General features: G+C 39.3%; 1 protein-coding gene across 2 annotated transcripts; it reads right to left on the bottom strand.

The window, feature by feature from the left end:
* Positions 1 to 6,046: 6,046 nt before the first annotated feature.
* Positions 6,047 to 8,702, bottom strand: LOC144894893 (uncharacterized). Of its 2 annotated transcripts, XM_078788460.1 has the most exons (6): positions 8,554 to 8,682; positions 7,534 to 7,671; positions 7,253 to 7,428; positions 6,984 to 7,120; positions 6,631 to 6,724; positions 6,047 to 6,538 (listed from the first exon to the last, which is right to left on the bottom strand). In XM_078788460.1, the coding sequence occupies exons 3-6, from the start codon at positions 7,382 to 7,384 to the stop codon at positions 6,164 to 6,166; spliced, it is 738 nt and encodes a 245-aa protein (XP_078644586.1). In that variant the 5' UTR covers positions 7,385 to 7,428; positions 7,534 to 7,671; positions 8,554 to 8,682; the 3' UTR covers positions 6,047 to 6,163. The 2 variants fall into 2 exon arrangements, with proteins under 2 accessions (XP_078644586.1, XP_078644585.1); XM_078788459.1 differs by lacking the exon at positions 7,534 to 7,671 and having other exon boundaries at positions 8,554 to 8,702.
* Positions 8,703 to 17,953: the final 9,251 nt, after the last annotated feature.

The following is a 17,953-nucleotide window of genomic DNA, read 5'->3' on the forward strand; positions in this document are numbered from 1 at the left end:
AAATTAAATTAAATTAAATTAAATTAAATTAAATTAAATTAAATTAAATTAGGGGCGGCATCCTAAAAAAACAAAAAAAAACATAATTGAGAAATGGGCGGCTGCACGGGGATCGTGTGGTTAGCGCGCAGACCTCACAGCTAGGAGACCAGGGTTCAATTCCACCCTCGGCCATCTCTGTGTGGAGTTTGCATGTTCTCCCCGTGCATGCGTGGGTTTTCTCCGGGTACTCTGGTTTCCTCCCCCATTCCAAAAACATGCTAGGTTAATTAGCGACTCCAAATTGTCCATAGGTATGAATGTGAGTGTGAATGGTTGTTTGTCTATATGTGCCCTGTGATTGGCTGGCCACCAGTCCAGGGTGTACACCGCCTCTCGCCCAAAGACAGCTGGGATAGGCTCCAGCATCCCCCCCCGTGACCCTTGTGAGGAAAAGCGGTAGAAAATGAATGAATGAAACTATATTAGGAAAGCAGGAAGTGAACAAATGTAACAGTTACTGATTGTAAAAGTACCAGATGGAGGGTTGGATTTAATAAGCTTTGCTTCTTCCTACTCCTTTTGGACATGTGGAACTGTGAACTGATTATGTGATGCATTCAATTGTAATCTGATGCATGTTGAAATAAAACCATTACCATTACCATTACCATTGTTTAGATGAATCATCACGAAATTTGGGACACACCTTTAGGGGATGGACTAGCACGTTTATGTGAAATTTGAGCAAGATTCACGGAAAAACATGGTTGCCATCAAGCAAAATGTATTTCTGGGGACAACTTACTGTTCAAAGGCCATTGGCCATTTGAGCATATCTGTATTACATGCATTGATCATGTTGTCCAAACAAGCCAAAAGCGTATTAAAAAGTAAATATCAATAGACGTATGATGGACATCATATGTGCATATGCCAGCGTAGAAGATAGCAAAAACAAGCTTCTGCTTTTAACAGTAGGCAATGGGATCCGAATGGCAACGCAAAGATGAGAAACAAAGATACCTTCAAATTTAGGGTTTTGATATTACCCACATGACATTTATGGAGGAAGATAAATAAGAAATGCAAAGACAACATGAGCACATCTGCAGAGAAAACAGCTCTATCTGAGCCGCATGGAGTGGGCTGCAAGACACTCATCCCGGCGTGTAATCAGTCGACACCCACTCTGTGCCGCCGTATTTGAATAATGGTCTCAACAGAGCATGAATCATGTGTTTAGCCTTCTGAAAGCAACATGACACCGCAAGGATGCCAAGCACACACACACTGAAAACCTTGAGGATCAAATAGCTGCTGATCCAAGAAACAAATCCACCTCACTGTCATTTAGACCAGTTTTTGTTCCAAAAAGTCAGAAAAATGAAACATGCAAAAAACTAAAAATATTTTCCCACAGATAATATTATAAACACAAATAATCCGTTCCAGTCTTTTGGGTGCAATATGGTACGATAAAAAAAAACAGTGTGCGGGAACCTTGACAAAATTTTGGCCACAATTTCCAACAAAAACTGAATCATACAAAAAATAAATGAAAAAAAATGTCAATAAGGTGCCGTCGACTCCGTTCTCCTTATGTCTTAGACATTAAAAAACCTAGCAGCGATAGTTATTTTTTTAATTTCCTGTTTTGGACAGTACTTCCTGCAGTGGCTATTGTCACATCAATGTAACATTACTGGCACCTAGTGACCAGTGAAGTGTACTACATACCATTGTAATGACTTTGAATGCATCTTCTGAATGCCTTAAGGTATATTTGCGTTTTATTAAATTTAGCTATACCATGAAAAATGTCTGGTGCATTGAGGGACACACTCGGCAGTGTGTGGTGACTTTTCGAGGATGGCGATTGATCGGGTGGCGACTAATGTTGCACCCATGTGTGTGTGTGGCAAACGGTGGTCCAATGGGCGCCACACACAGGCTCCGAAACCCACATCATAGAGTTCCTTATTGTTATTTTTTTAATTTCCTGTTTTGGACAGTACTTCCTGCAGTGGCTATTGTCACATCAATGTAACATTACTGACACCTAGTGACCAGTGAAGTGTACTACATACCATTGTAATGACTTTGAATGTATCTTCTGAATGCCTTAAGGTATATTTGCGTTTTATTCCATTTAGCCATACCACGAAAAATGTCTGGTGCATTGAGGGACACACTCGGCAGTGTGTGGTGACTTTTCGAGGATGGCGATTGGTCGGGCGGCGGCGAATGTTGCGCCCGTGGGTTTGTGTGTGGAAAACGGTGGTCCACACACAGGATCTGAAACCCACATCATAAAGTTCTGTATTGTTATTTATACTTCCTGCAGTGGCTATTGTCACATCAATGTAACATTACTGACACCTAGTGACCAGTGAAGTGTACTACATACCATTGTAATGACTTTGAATGCATCTTCTGAATGCCTTAAGGTATATTTGCGTTTTATTAAATTTAACCATACCACGAAAAATATCTGGTGCATTGAGGGACACACTCGGCAGTGTGTGGTGACTTTTCGAGGATGGCGATTGATCGGGTGGCGACTAATGTTGCGCCCATGTGTGTGTGTGGCAAACGGTGGTCCAATGGGCGCCACACACAGGATCCGAAACCCACATCATAGAGTTCCTTATTGTTATTTTTTTAATTTCCTGTTTTGGACAGTACTTCCTGTTGTAGCTATTGTCACATCAATGTAACATTACTGACACCTAGTGACCAGTGAAGTGTACTACATACAATTGTAATGATTTTGAATGCATCTTATGAATGTGTTAAGGTATATTTGTGTTTTATTCAATTTAGCTATACCACGAAAAATGTCTGGTGCATTGAGGGACGCACTTGGCAGTGTGTGGGGACTTTTCGAGGATGGCGATTGGTCGGGCGGCGGCGAATGTTGCGCCCATGTGTGTGGGTTTGTGTGTGGCAAACAGTGGTCCACACACAGGATCTGAAACCCACATCATAAAGTTCCGTATTGTTATTTATACTTCCTGCAGTGGCTATTGTCACATCAATGTAACATTACTGGCACCTAGTGACCAGTGAAGTGTACTACATACAAATGTAATGACTTTGAATGCATCTTCTGAATGCCTTAAGGTATATTTGCGTTCTACTCAATTTAGCTATACCATGAAAAATGTCTGGTGCATTGAGGGACACACTTGGCAGCGTGTGGTGACTTTTCGAGGATGGCGATTGGTCGGGCGGCGGCTAATGTGTGTGGCAAACGGTGGTCGAATGGGCGCCACACCCAGGATCTGAAGCCCACATCCAGAGAGAACTGTTCAAGGTTCCCACGGTCAAATGTGCAGGGAATTTGGGGGTAACCAAAGTAGTTCAGAGGAGGAAAAGTGTTGACAATTGGCCACAGCTGCCCGCCACCAAAAACGTTGGTGACCCAATATTTACACTCAAGCTATGTGATCGGAATCAGCTGATTTGATCAGTATTGGCTGCATAGAACCCTGATTGGAGCATTCCTATTAGAAAGTTGGAAATGGCCGCTCCTTCTCCAAACGGTCACATAAACATGTCAAACTAATTACCCGAGGTGTCAACTTAATCATCAGATGAATCCTTTATTGCTTTTTGCCAGTAGGGGGCCACGTGTCTCATATGTGAGGACTTAATTTAATTAGCATCATGCTTGGCTGAGGCTGCCATCTCGCTCAGCCAATCCACTTACTGCTACTGCTGTGTGTGTGTGTGTGTGTGTGTGTGTGTGTGCGTGCCAGGAGGTGTGGGATTGACAAGTGGAGTTGATTGTATCAGCTTGGAGTCTCTGGAGGCCACCACTCTCTACTCTCCATGTACACTTTGATTCACCTCCCTGCAGTGGAAGATGCTGGCAGGGGTCCCGTGTTTCCAGCAGGGGTGATGTTGTTATTATTATAGGATGGCGGCAGTCATGAGAAACGTTGCACGTTACACACTCACCGCCGCATTGTTGGTTACACTTGAGAAGCTCCAAGATCCAACAAACAGAGCCTTTATTATGTCCTAGATTGTGCAGCTATGCATGAGATATACTGTATATATTGATTTTCCTACATCTCCCACAATGCTGCTGTCAGTTCATTAAATTCATGTGTGTGTGTGGGCGGTACCTGTGGCAGCCTTGGAGACCATTTCCAGCTAAACTGATGTGACTGATGGAAGAGAAATATCATTCCGTCCCGCTAGAATTGCTTTTAGATGACGATGCATCCACATGAAGGCTTTTTTTCTTATTAATATTTTTTTTATTGACGGATGTGGAGGCAGTTAGGTAAGCTCATGCAGCTTATTATGGGAAAACAAATTTTACTAGTCTGTGTCCGTCTGTGTTGATTACATTCTGAATAAGTTATCTTTTTTATAAGTAATGATGCTACTATAATGAATTTCATGGTGTCACCATCAACTTTAATGGTAATGGTTTATTTCATTTGAACATGCATCAGATTACAATTGAATGCATCACATAATCAGTTCACAGTTCCACATGTCCAAAAGGAGTAGGAAGAAGCAATGCTTATTAAATCCTACCCCTCCATCTGGTATTTTTGCAATCAGTAACTGTTACATTTGTTCACTTCCTGCTTTCATAATATAGTTTATTTATTTTTTTTGAATTTTTGTCACGTACCGAAGTACAAGGTCAATGCCATAATGGGTACCATAGTAAGTGTCAATATAGTGATATGTATAGCACATCATGACTGGTTCAAGACTCTTCATCCTTGTATTTAGCAAACATCAACTGCTTGTCAACTGCTTTACTAGCGAAACCCATGCACACATGATCGACTTTTAACTTTTATCAACCATTTTCCGCATTTTTTTCGAGGGCGGGCATAAATCACTTAAGCAACTTCAGACTTAATAAAAACTACCAAATAATAATTTCGAATAATAAATAACTTTTAATTAGGCCCTTTAAAACAAAACTTGTCCTGCATCCAAACAGGCAGGAAGAGAGTCATAGTCTTGATGGGTGGAGGCGGGGCAGCTAACATACACACAACGTGCAGAAGGGTAACGTTGTAGAAATTAAATTAGTGGATTACAGGTTGTTGTCATGGACAAAAAAATTATATTTATTTATTGCGTTTTTCTTAAAGGTAATGCCGTCTCAGGACTGAACGGTGCACAAGTGGTTAGTACTTGGGCCTCGCAGCTAGGAGACCTGAGTTCAATTCCACCATCGGCCATCTCTGTGTGGAGTTTGCATGTTCTCCCCGTGCATGCGTGGGTTTCCTCCCACATTCCAAAAACATGCTAGGTTAATTAGCGACTCCAAATTGTCCATAGGTATGAATGTGAGTGTGAATGGTTGTTTGTCTATATGTGCCCTGTGATTGGCTGGCCTCAATAAATGAATAAATGAATAATGTCATCTCACCTCTACCCAATCTCATGACATCTTGTGATTATAATCTTTATTGTCCGGGATTAGAAAAACAATATTTTTTATTGCATTGGTATTTTTTTATGTCGTGTCAGACACCGTCTGAGTATTTTCATGGCAACAAATGTTGCCTAGTTTAGCTGAAGCCTGGCAGCGAATGCATGGTTATTGATTGGAGTGTATCAGCCTGCACAGCAAATTCAGAAGTGTTAAATCAACTCCTAGGGAGTTAAATTCAACACTTTGAAAGTGTCTATATTGGTCCACACTAAATCGAGTTAAAATAACACTTTTGAAAGTGTTAAACAGTTAACACTGTGACAGAGTTGGATCAACACTCTCAATAGTTGAAATTTAACACCCATCAGTGTTGAATTTACCTAACACTAGTGTGTAGTGTCAAAAATTAACACTATCATTGTGTTGTTTTAACACTGAATAAAATTCAAATTATACTAACACTATGGATAGTGTTAAATATTATACTACTACTACTGCTCATAATAATAATAATATTGATGTTAATGTTAATATTAATATTAATGATAATAATAATGTTGTTATTATCATCATTATTGTTGTTAATAATAATAATAATAATGATAATAACAACAACAACAATAAAATTTACAAAGAAAACCACACAAGTTGCAGTTTGAATCACCTGTATTTCAAACAAGCACACCACATTAACAACAGCACTGGCTTTGCAATAACCACAACACAGGTCACACAATATGACAATGTGGCACTATGTATGTTTTTTCACACAATATGACAATGTGGCACTATGTATGTTTTTTCACACATCTCATTGGAAAACTGTTTGTCATAGGGCCTGTAATAAATCAACTCCTTAACTGGAAAAACAGAAAATGAATCTGCTCTCTCATTGATACAGTATGCACTGAAATGATCATCCGATTCGTCAGTTGAATGTTTCAGAAAGGATATTGCTTCATGACACTGCTCACCAAGCAGCTGCTTATCCGTGCAGAGAACCTCCCTCTTTCTCTTTGGACTATCCTGGTAGGGTGTGCTGGTGGAAGATCTCCGGGACTGAGCTGCAGTGTTGCGCTGAACCGTTTTTATCCTCCAGGCCAAGTACCCAGATCCACTCTGTGGGTCATAGAAGTGTTCCTGTAATATTAAAAACATTAAATTGTAGAGTAAGTTCAGACCACATTACTACTCCATAAATTGATATACAAGCTTTTCATTTATAAACTTACATATCCATTGTCTGAGTATGGATCTCTGAGGCTGGGAAACAGAGAGATGATGCCCAAAGCGTATTTACTTCGCACAGAGACAGGTGGGCTCCTCCTGAAAGATAAACATGACATTACTACTACAGTTCCTTCAGTGCTTACAAATGTTACTGTTGTTAGTGTCACTGAGTTTAAGTCTCTTTCAAATAGTTTTTTTTAATCAGTTTTTGTATCATGTTTTAGCCATTTAGTATTTATCTCTTTCATAGGAGAAAATAAATAATAAGTTGCTTTACTAATATGCAATGTTCTAAAATAAGTGTGCTGTTAAAAAAAAAATCTGTAAAGTATAAATATGAACAATGAAGTCTTACCCATGACTTTCAACCATGTCGGCCACAAGAAGGTTTACCAACTGTCTCCTTGTGCTATCCATCAATGTTTTCATTTTATCATATTCATCCAAAATAATCTGTCCACCCGGTTTGTCCTTCAGAGCATCTCTCACCATCTAAAACATAAAGAATCATAAAGCAAATTAGCAATTATATCCATCACGATCATCATTATGTCCAACAACAAAAAAAGTTTGACACAGTTCTACTGCACAATATATTTGTGTGTGATATTTGATAACTAAGACCTCTTTTGCCGATTTCCGTTCAGCATGGGTTCTCTTCCCTCCATTTGTCCGAACAATCACTGTTGCATCAGATGAATCAGAGGATACTGGCACGGAGTCTTCTGACACTGACACAGATGAGTTGTCTGACATGGGTGACTCCAACGAAGTATATGAAAGATCATGATGAAGCACAACTGTAAACAGTAAAAGAAAAATGTATACACAAAATGAAAAAATAATTAGTTCTCCACAATACTCTATTGACGATCCACTCCTGACCTCACAAGCCTGAGTCTCACCTGTTGACTTAGTTGCCACCCTAACAGTAAGGTTCCCTGCTTGCAAAAGCTCCTCAAACACATCTGCATCGACTTCTGTCCCTGATTCATCTGTCAAGTGCAGCTCAGTCTCAAGTGGAAGATCTAGCTTATGAATGACTGATAAAAAAAATATTAAATTTAGAGCAATGGAAAAATTATGATAAACAGAAATTTTCTAAACTTCTTTTCCCCAACATTTTAGATCAAGGGCACACAGGGCATTACCATTAGCTATCATAAACATAACTCCATAATATGAGACATTTACATATCACATAAATTCAGTAGATATTATAGCATTATTATGGCCGCAGCTGGGGGGTGGGGGGTGTGTGTGACTCCGGTAACTTTATTAGCTGCGGCTAACGTTAGATTGAGAAGCTAACGTTAAGAATAAGCTTTTGTTAAGTCCCAAAAGTTAAAAATAAATAAAATACAATAAAATAAAATAATTAAATAAACTACTCCTCCCTGTAAGAGCAGAGCTCTGTGTGGCTGGCGTGGTGGTCCGGTGCCTAAGGCCTAAGGCAGCAACATGCTACCCGGCTCACAGAGCTAGCCTGACTTTTAGCAATAGCAGCAGTCTCTGGGCAGGCGGGAGCTCAACCCCCCGGCCCAGCCCCGGCTCTCTAACCTTACTCCATCGCTTGATATTTTCATCGAAACTAGACCATAGCTAATTAATTGCCATAAGCGCACTTCGATGGCCTACAGATTTTCCGACAGAGAATATTCTGTTAATGTGATGCCTCATGCTCGTGCTACACCATTTTAGCTAGCTTTAACCTCTTACAAAAAATGTGCAGTTATATACCGTGTTATCCAAACGTGTAGCCTAAGCAAGCTGTGTATATTCATCAACACTGATGTGCAAAAGGAACATTAATGCACCCTTAAAAAATAGCATACAACAGCTAACCTTAACATTGGACTTAGCCTACCTTGTTAGAGCTATAGACAGGACTCCGCGACACTTATCGACACATATAAAATACTTACTGAAAAGATACTCCGTGAAGTCTGGAGGTAAAGTCGTCCTCTGCTGACCGTGCTCGAGTCTCCAAGTCGTCCCGCCCTTTAGACAAACACGTCACAGATCCGTTGGAATTCTGGGAGCAACACTGTTAAGTGTTGATTTTAAAATCAACACTTAACAGTGTTGCTTGGATTTAACTCCCTGGATTAACACCAACTCTTTTGAGGAATTAACTCTCACATAGTTGAATTAAACTAAGCAAGTGTTAAATTAACACTGTATTTTTAACATACAACACCAACACTGGAAATCTAACACTTTTGATTTTGCTGTGTGGTAATCATCACCATGTTTCCATGCTGAGTCACACTCTTCCAGGAGAGGCCTTTTGCATGAAAATAACGCTGAGTCGTAGCACACGCTCACTTATTCATGCTTCATGCAATCTGTGTTTTCTTCATGCAGCCACTGCTTTGTCAGCTCTGATCCACTTCCTGCCGCCCCAATACCTCCTCCTTATCAATTAAGAGGTTTAGTTTCCCCCTCTGAATGAAGAGCAACAGTGCAACCTAGTGGTATGCAGGGTATTGATCAGATTGACAAGAATCTGCACCAATAATAACTTGTAAGTGTTTTTTATGTCCAATCAAATCACCTCATTTTCAGTTGGTTTAAGGCATTTTGGTCTTGTCTGTGGTCTGGCGTGGGTGGTATTTCACGCATTAACAGCTGCTGCAGCTTTGACACTGCACACACTGTTCCTCAACGCCATGACTCATTTTATCTGGTGGATTCGACTGTTTTTTCTCCTTCCACGGCAGTATGAAGAATGAGACATGTTGGATTGACTGTCTGCCATTAGCTAGTATTACTGCATTGATGTCTCACTTTTGCACACAAAAACTTTTAGGGGGAATATGCAAAATAAATACTGGAAAATTTATGGGCAACTCCCCCGGATGCCTCCCTGGTGAGGTGTTTTGGGCATGCCCAGATTAATCCTTCACTGTCCTTGCCTGTGCCTCCTTGGTCATTCCCTTCTATTTGGTCACATGTTGGCCATTCATTCATTCATTCATTCATTTTCTACCGCTTTTTCCTCACAAGGGTGCTAGAGCCTATCCCAGCTGTCTTCACCCTGGACTGGTGGCCAGCCAATCACAGGGCACATATAGACAAACAACCATTCACACTCACATTCATACCTATGGACAATTTGGAGTCGCTAATTAACCTAGCATGTTTTTGGAATGTGGGAGGAAACCGGAGTACCTGGAGAAAACCCACGCATGCACGGGGAGAACATGCAAGTGGAGTACACAGAGATGGCCGAGGGTGGAATTGAACCCTGTTCTACAAGCTGTGAGGCCAATCACATTAAAAAAAGAAACAAAGTCAGCAACACTGACATTGGTCCCACAAAGTACATCTGGCACCCTTCAACTTCACCTGACAAGATGCTAATCCAACAACTCCACTAACAAATCATCACCTATAACTTAACTATACAGCTATTTACCTCTTTTTGCTCAGGATTTTTTTATTAGCTGTTTTATTAGCCTTTAAAATGTGTATTGAGTAGCCTTTATAATGTCAGGTATTGATATCTTGATGGCAAAGGCAAAATATGCCTTCTCACTTTGAACGTGGCGGGATTGTGAAAGAGTTGAAGTGGAGCATTTCACTGCTGACACTTTGTCAAAGATGCACCAACACACACACACACACACACCCAAGCAGGAAGTGAGTGCGAGGGGAGGTTCGACACAAAGAGGTCAAGATATTTCGTCTGTCTCCACTCCCCTAGCTGGGGGTGTCATGTCAGAATCACACGGGGGGACGTCTCTGTGGGGTGTTGACGATGCATTTTTCATCACGCATTGCTCTCAGCGGCACTGAAGAAGACTTTAGGAGACAACCGTGTAGAATTCTGAGTCACGACTCTGGAACGAAAGTAAAAAAAAAAATATTTCAGAAATTGAGTTGATCAGAAATTGTAATTCCTGTAGAAAATGCGAGTATGTGTAGATCCAATATTGTGTTTTGTTTGATGCCAGTCATGTATTGAAGGCATAGCAGCATACCATGCACTGTCATGACTATTCTAATGAGCATCCTGCTGAGAAGAAGCTTTTACCAGCTTAGCATTTCTATTTTTACACATTTTAAGTGAAAAAATCAGGTAAATCACTTCTGTCTTTTATTATAAATGCACCAACTCTACAAATATGTGATGACATCACAGCATATCATGGCAATTACCCAGGTAGAATGCAAAAATAACTTCTTGTGAGAGAGAAAGTAGAAGTTTAAGTGCTTTGAGGCCTTGGCATCTTTCCTTGTACTGTGTGGTAACGATCACAATTTTTTTATTTATTTTTTATTTTTTGGGAACGATCACAATTCACACATCACGTTGTACAATGTTACTTCCGTGTGCAACCTCATCTTACCACTAGAGGTCAGCAGAGCACCTCTTTCAAAAAATAGTTCCACTGCAAGCAACATCATCACACGAGATGTAATAGTCTTGGTCGACAGTAGATGACGCTGTTTCCTTGTCTTTAATATGTTGGACAAAAAATATTTATATATTATTCACGATATTTAGCGAGTGTCAAAATATTGAGAAGTGCTCTCCGTGGAAAACTACATAGGCAATCATATCAAACATATTGTTAAATGACTACCTCTGCGACTTAATGAAGTTAATTAAAATCAGATGTGTAACTTGTGGTTTTGCTAATATGCTACAGCGTAATGACTCGCAACTCCGAAAAAAATCAACAGAGCTGGGATTTTTTTTAGTACATCCAGTTGTGTGCTAAGAAATTCAGATTTGATGGAACATAATAAAACATATAATGGCATCAATTAGTTCCAGCTACTACTACTATACAGGAAGCTAAAAAGTTAGTTGACAAAGCTGTGTCACACTCAGCAAAACACCGCCCCTAGCGTTTTAGCAGAGAATTGCAAGCCACTTTCTCAGCAAAATGAGGCAAACTCTTGAGATGAAACCACCACACCCTGAGGCTGGCCCGGATTGGCTCATTTCCTGCTCATCCAGAGGCCCGCCCGCCCGCCTGCCTGCGTCCCTGTTCCGATTCCGGCCGGCAGCAACAGGTCACATTGACTGTGGAATATTTAGTTTGGAGCACTGCCTGGCCATAGTGGTGCCACCGCTTTCCTCCCTCGCCAAGCTTGAAGGCACTTGCAGACTTTTTATTTAGCAAGCAGAGTGGAGAAATGCAGCCGAGCGTCATGGTGGAAATATATTTCATCACAGTTCAAATTGCACACCACTGTTGAAAAAAAACATATCCAAAGTCCAAATATGTTTTCAAAGAAGCTCTTTTATATCACTCTGACAGCGCCTGCAGACAAAAGTGTTCCAGGTGCTGTGCAATCACAAAGGAACTGATGTTTTTCCGAGTAATTTCATGACGTGAGATGGTAAAATAGATTCAGAGAACCTTTTGGATGTCATGAGAGCAGTTCAAGCTAAAACAGAGGGCCGCAAACAGCCAACAAGTAGTAGGGCAAGTAAACAGCTACATAAAGCACAAAGCCCGCCAGATTGATCACAGGACTCCATATTTGTAGACATTTTGGAACAAAAATATATAAACGACTTGCCTCAAGGTGCACACTTTTTAGAATGCATCCGGCGAAGGAATAAAGTCAACAAATGAGCACACAACCTTAAAAAAAGAAATTCTATACTTAGAGGTGAAGTACAGCATGAGGTCATACCTGTATACAACCACTGAGGAGATGCAGTCATGTGACTTTGGCACGTCACATGACGGAAAATTGTTTATAGCCATCCGAGGTGGCTTCACAGATTAGCAAGAAGAAATAGATTTGAAGCCTGCAAGCTCAGCAGGCTAAAAGAGCCCACCAAACATTCCACACCTGCTGTCTCGTCTCGTCACGCCCCCCCACTCCGGGTCGAAATTGTTCTGGCAGCCACTTTGACCTTGGCGTCCTTAACCAGTTGTAGTACCAAGTTATGTCACAGAGAAAACATTTACTATGAAGGAAGGTCGGGATTGGTTATTGCACTGGATCAAAAAGAGAAAACTATCATAGTATTTTATATTAGGGGCAAACATGTCAGTGCCCCACTGTTGTATTAGCAAACTTGAGTCCCACAAGAGATGGGACATTCATAACTATGGATAATTTGGAGTCGCAACTTAACCTAACATGCATGTTTTGGGAATGTGAGAGGAAACCGGAGTACCCGGAGAAAACCCACATGAACCTCGGTCTTCCCGATATCCTGACTGTGTGGCCGACATGCTAACCACTTGTAAAAAATTACATTTTTCACGATAATGACACAAATTTATTTAGCCAAAATGTCTAAACATCGATACCACAACATAAAATAACATGAAAATAAAATGTTTTTTATAAATGAAGCATGAACTGTTAGCAATTTTCACATTGGCAATTGAACACGTGCGCACGTGTGCATATGTTAAAATTTCCCTACAATACGTAACCTCCTTCGCACAACACGAGTCCAAGCCTTTTCACTTCCTGGTTGCTGCATCGTGCTTTTTTAAATGGCAAAGATTATTAAATGTACATCCGCCAACTTGTGGCTTGTGGCATAGAACAGCCCCAAACATGGTCTCTTTTATTGTGGAGTTGCATCATCACGTCTTTGTGCCTCTTGTACAAAGAAAAAAAACATAAAAATACGTATAAATACGTTTTAATACATAGAAATACGTATTTGAGAGTGAATTAGTTAATGAATACTTGAGAATTAATACTTAATTAATACTTAAAAAAACTTAAAATTCTCTTTTGTTGTGGAGTTGCATCATCATCTCTTTTTGCCTCGCGTACAAAGAAAAAAAACATAAAAATACGTATAAATACGTTTTAATACGTAGAAATACGTATTTGAGAGTGAATTAGTTAATGAATACTTGAGAATTAATACTTAATTAATACTTAAAAAAACTTAAAATTCTCTTTTATTGTGGAGTTGCATCATCACCTCTTTTTGCCTCGCGTACAAAGAAAAAAACATAAAAGACATATAGATACGTCTTAACACGTAGAAATACGTATTTAAGAGTGACTTAGTTAATGAATACTTAAGAATTAATACTTAATTAATACTTAAAAAAACTTAAAATTCTCTTTTATTGTAGAGTTGCATCATCACCTCTTTTTACCTCTCGTACAAAGAAAAATACATAAAAGACATATAAATACGTCTTAATATGTAGAAATACGTATTTGGGAGTGAATTAGTTAATGAATACTTAAGAATTAATACTTAATTAATACTTAAAAAAACTTAAAATTCTCTTTTATTGTAGAGTTGCATCATCACCTCTTTTTACCTCTCGTACAAAGAAAAATACATAAAAGACATATAAATACGTCTTAATATGTAGAAATACGTATTTGGGAGTGAATTAGTTAATGAATACTTGAAAAATAATAATTAATACTTAAAAAAGCGTAAAATTCTCTTTTATTGTAGAGTTGCATCATCACCTCTTTGTGCCTCTCTTACAAAGAAAAAAACTTAAAAGACATATAAATACGTCTTAATACGTAGAAATACGTATTTGGGAGTGAATTAGTTAATGAATACTTAAAATTACTAATTAATACTTCAAAAAAACTTAAAATTCTCTTTTATTGTGGAGTTGCATCATCACCTCTTTTTGCCTCTCGTACAAAGAAAAAAAACATAAAAGACATATACATATGTCTTAATACGTACAAATACATATTTGGGAGTGAATTAGTTAATGAATACTTGAAAAATAATAATTAATACTTAAAAAAACGTAAAATTCTCTTTTATTGTAGAGTTGCATCATCACCTCTTTGTGCCTCTCGTACAAAGAAAAAAACTTAAAAGACATATAAATACGTCTTAATACGTAGAAATACGTATTTGGGAGTGAATTAGTTAATGAATACTTTAAAATTACTAATTAATACTTCAAAAAAACTTAAAATTCCAAGCACGAAATGGTGAGGGATTACTGTACTTGAAAGCCTTATTTGTGGAATATTTCACGGACATCCATTATTTAACTTATCGTAGCATACCATGCACTAGCCTAGCGTGATTGGTACAATATGCAAACTGCTAAGAAGATGCTTTCATGAGCATCTTGTGGAGAAAAGTGGTAGCACTAGGCTAGGTTGCACGTTGATAACGCAACAACACACTGGATAACAATGGTCACTTTTGATTGGCAGGGTCACAGCAGTATTTAGTATAGCTACACAGACAGTATTTGCAGTATTTCTTACCCGTTGAGAGCTGCTTTATTTTTCAGCATGTACCCTTTAACATCAGCACCATAGATTCCGACATACGGACAACAGATTATTGACTCAAAGGATCAAAGAAAGCACAAAGTCATTTACGGCGTTGAAACCCTGCCAGCGCCTCGCTAGATTAGATGTCAGAAAACTCAGCTGCAGCTAGAATTTTTAAACATGAACTCTCACCGGTCTCACCGGGATCATTCATTTCCTCCCCCCCTTCCCTGCCCTTGTCATCCGCTTTATTTACTGGTGACATTTTCGATGCTGCGATGCTGACCCAAAACACAAAGCCAGCCTGAAGGAAGATACGGTAAGTAGAAAATTTTCCGGCTAACAAAAATCAAACAGCGAGGATCAAAGCTGCCAAAGCGTGGAAGGATAAACACAGACACGGCTTTCTATGTTCTTGCTGTTGCCGCATTGGGGAAATTGAAAGGGTTTTAAAGGACACCCTGAGGGCTTTTTTTATCTACTGTATCAAGAATGAAACATGTCTTTGTAGAACATCCAGCAAAATGTTACAAGTATGCAACAAATACCACTTTGTAGGACATCTCTATTTACTGTTTTACGGGTTTATTTGAAGTTATTTTGACATAAGAAAATAGTAAATTGTAAGATACTAGTCATGACATTAATAAGGCATCCGCTACAATGACACACATTTCACTGGGTTTGCAGTTTTGGTTGAAAAAACGGATAAGTTGGTCCATTTCTTACCGCTTATCCTAACGGTGGTCGCAGGGGGGTGCTGTCTTCGGGCGAGAGGCACCCTCGACTGGTCGCCAGCCAATCACAGGGCACATATAGACAAACAACCATTCACACTCACATTCATACCTATGGACAATTTGGAGTTGCTAATTAACCTAGCATGTTTATCAAATATGTTATTAGAGGTTTTTTTTTTAGAGGTCTTCATAGTCAAAATGGTTAGGCCACAACGACTTGCAGTATATTGTTAGCTAGCTTAACTTTTTTTTGTTGTGGAATAAATGTGATGGTTTCACATGATGATTGTGGGTGATATACAATATTCCCCAATAAGTGCAATTTTCCGTTTAATGAGCACACTGGGATGGGAATGTGGATGAGGTCCATTCATTCCATTCATTCCCACTCTCATTCATACCTATGGACAATTTGGAGTCGCCAATTAACCTAGCATGTTTTTGGAATGTGGGAGGAAATGGAGTACCTGGAAAAAAACCCATGGGTGGGTTTTCTGCAAACTCATGCAAACTCCACACAGAGATGGCCGAGAATGGACTAGAACTCAGGTCTCCTAGCTGTGAGGCCTGTGCGCTAACCACCTGACCACCGTGCATCCATCCATTTCTCAATTTTTTTTTGTTTTTTTTTAGGTAATAGCTTGTCTTTAATTTCAATGCATGTAAAAATCCTGCCCGTGACTCCAATCAGGGGCTGCAGGTTGAGAGGTGAGCAGCGCTGGTCGACGAGCTAAAAATGTCTATTTACGGCGTTGGTAAGTAAGGTTTCAAGTCATGTTGAGGGCGTAATCTACACCAAGCTAAAACTCAACTCTGAACCCCAATATGACTTTTATATTTACTGTAACACACACGAGTACAAGTCAGAATTTATCTTAAATGGTGTATTTCCTTTTATTATATGTACTATATTGGGTAATACAAATGTGATGGTGATGATGGGGTGTTATTTCATGTCTAGAGGGCTCTAATGTTAAAAAACATATTTAGAAGGTTGTAAACAAGTTTTCCAAATAGACTTCCTTTATTGTCATTGCACAATAACACAGCAGTGAAATTGCCAACGAAATACATTTGCATGGCTCCCGTGTAATAATAAATAATAATAATAATGTGGATAATAAATAGATGACATCAAATATGAATAACAATGTACAGCGTAAACAGTAATTTGTACAAATAATTTAAATAATTCTATCCTCAAACTACGGAAATATTTCATTTATAAATAAGGAATCCTGCTTTGTGGAAATGTACTTATCAAGTTGGGGTTTGGAATTGTAGAAATCCTCCCCCTGCGGACTCTTAAGTGGGTTTCGAATCTTAAAGAACCAAATTATAGAATGAGAACCTGATAATTTATTCCTGACAACATTACCTAATACAGACGTCCCTGTATGCCTACAAGTAAGCGGGTCTTATTACAGCGCAACTGCAAAAAAGCACCTTTCGTTTCCCTGCCCGGTCTTTTATACACTCAAGATTGTGTAAGATGCTGGATTCCTGGACCAATCAGCTTTCGTTATTGCCCTTGCTTGAACCGCTTCTTTCATGGTGTTTCTGCTTTCGTTTGTTCGCAGGGGCATCAAGGCGTCTTTTCCTTTGTTGCAAAACAAGCTGTCATATGCGTACTCGATGTTTCCTCCTCAACTGTCAGTTGTCACGTTAGTCCTTTTTTTGTGTGGGTGCGTGTATAAGTATCTTTTGTCTGTATTTGCGAGACTATGTGTTGTTTTAGCTTTTATCTTTAGCTAGCAAAATTGAGCAAATACCTTAATTATCAACAAAATCATGCATTTTTTTTGCCTATACAAAAAAAATGCAGACTTTTGGAGTTGGGTTTTGTACACACAAAGATTCCCGTTGTATCAATTCTCCACAAGCGACTTCTTGTGTTTCACACATACGGGTTTTCCAAGAGTTTGTTTTTGATTGCAACTGAGCAATACGGTGCAAGGTGTTATTTTCACACCAAGCACGTCGACACAACGATTCCGTCATGAACCACATCTGCACAATATCTCTCTCCGAGCTACCATCCAATAAATCTTCAAGGCGGTGAAAAATGAGGAATCGGGGGGTTATATTACAGATTCTTTTAGTCAAGTTAAACGACATAATTTTACCGTGTCTGAGAAGACATGTGATGGATGAGTGTTCAGCAAGTGACCATCCGAGTGTTGTGAAGCATGCAGGAAGATGATCTCTGATGCTCTGCTCATTCATCAAAGCTGAGTATGCACACGCTTTTCTTCTAAGATAAAGTAAACCTCCATAAAAACCAGAATGTAATCTTCCCAAAGCACAATGATCAGTCATTTTTTATCTGAGGCTTTTCTCGATTGTGCAAGGGGAGCATGCAGATGGTGCT

The sequence above is a fragment of the Doryrhamphus excisus genome, linkage group LG23 (genome assembly GCF_037039965.1).
Source record: "Doryrhamphus excisus strain RoL-2023G ecotype Guam linkage group LG23, RoL_Dexc_Guam_v1.1, whole genome shotgun sequence".
NCBI lineage: Eukaryota > Metazoa > Chordata > Actinopteri > Syngnathiformes > Syngnathidae > Doryrhamphus > Doryrhamphus excisus.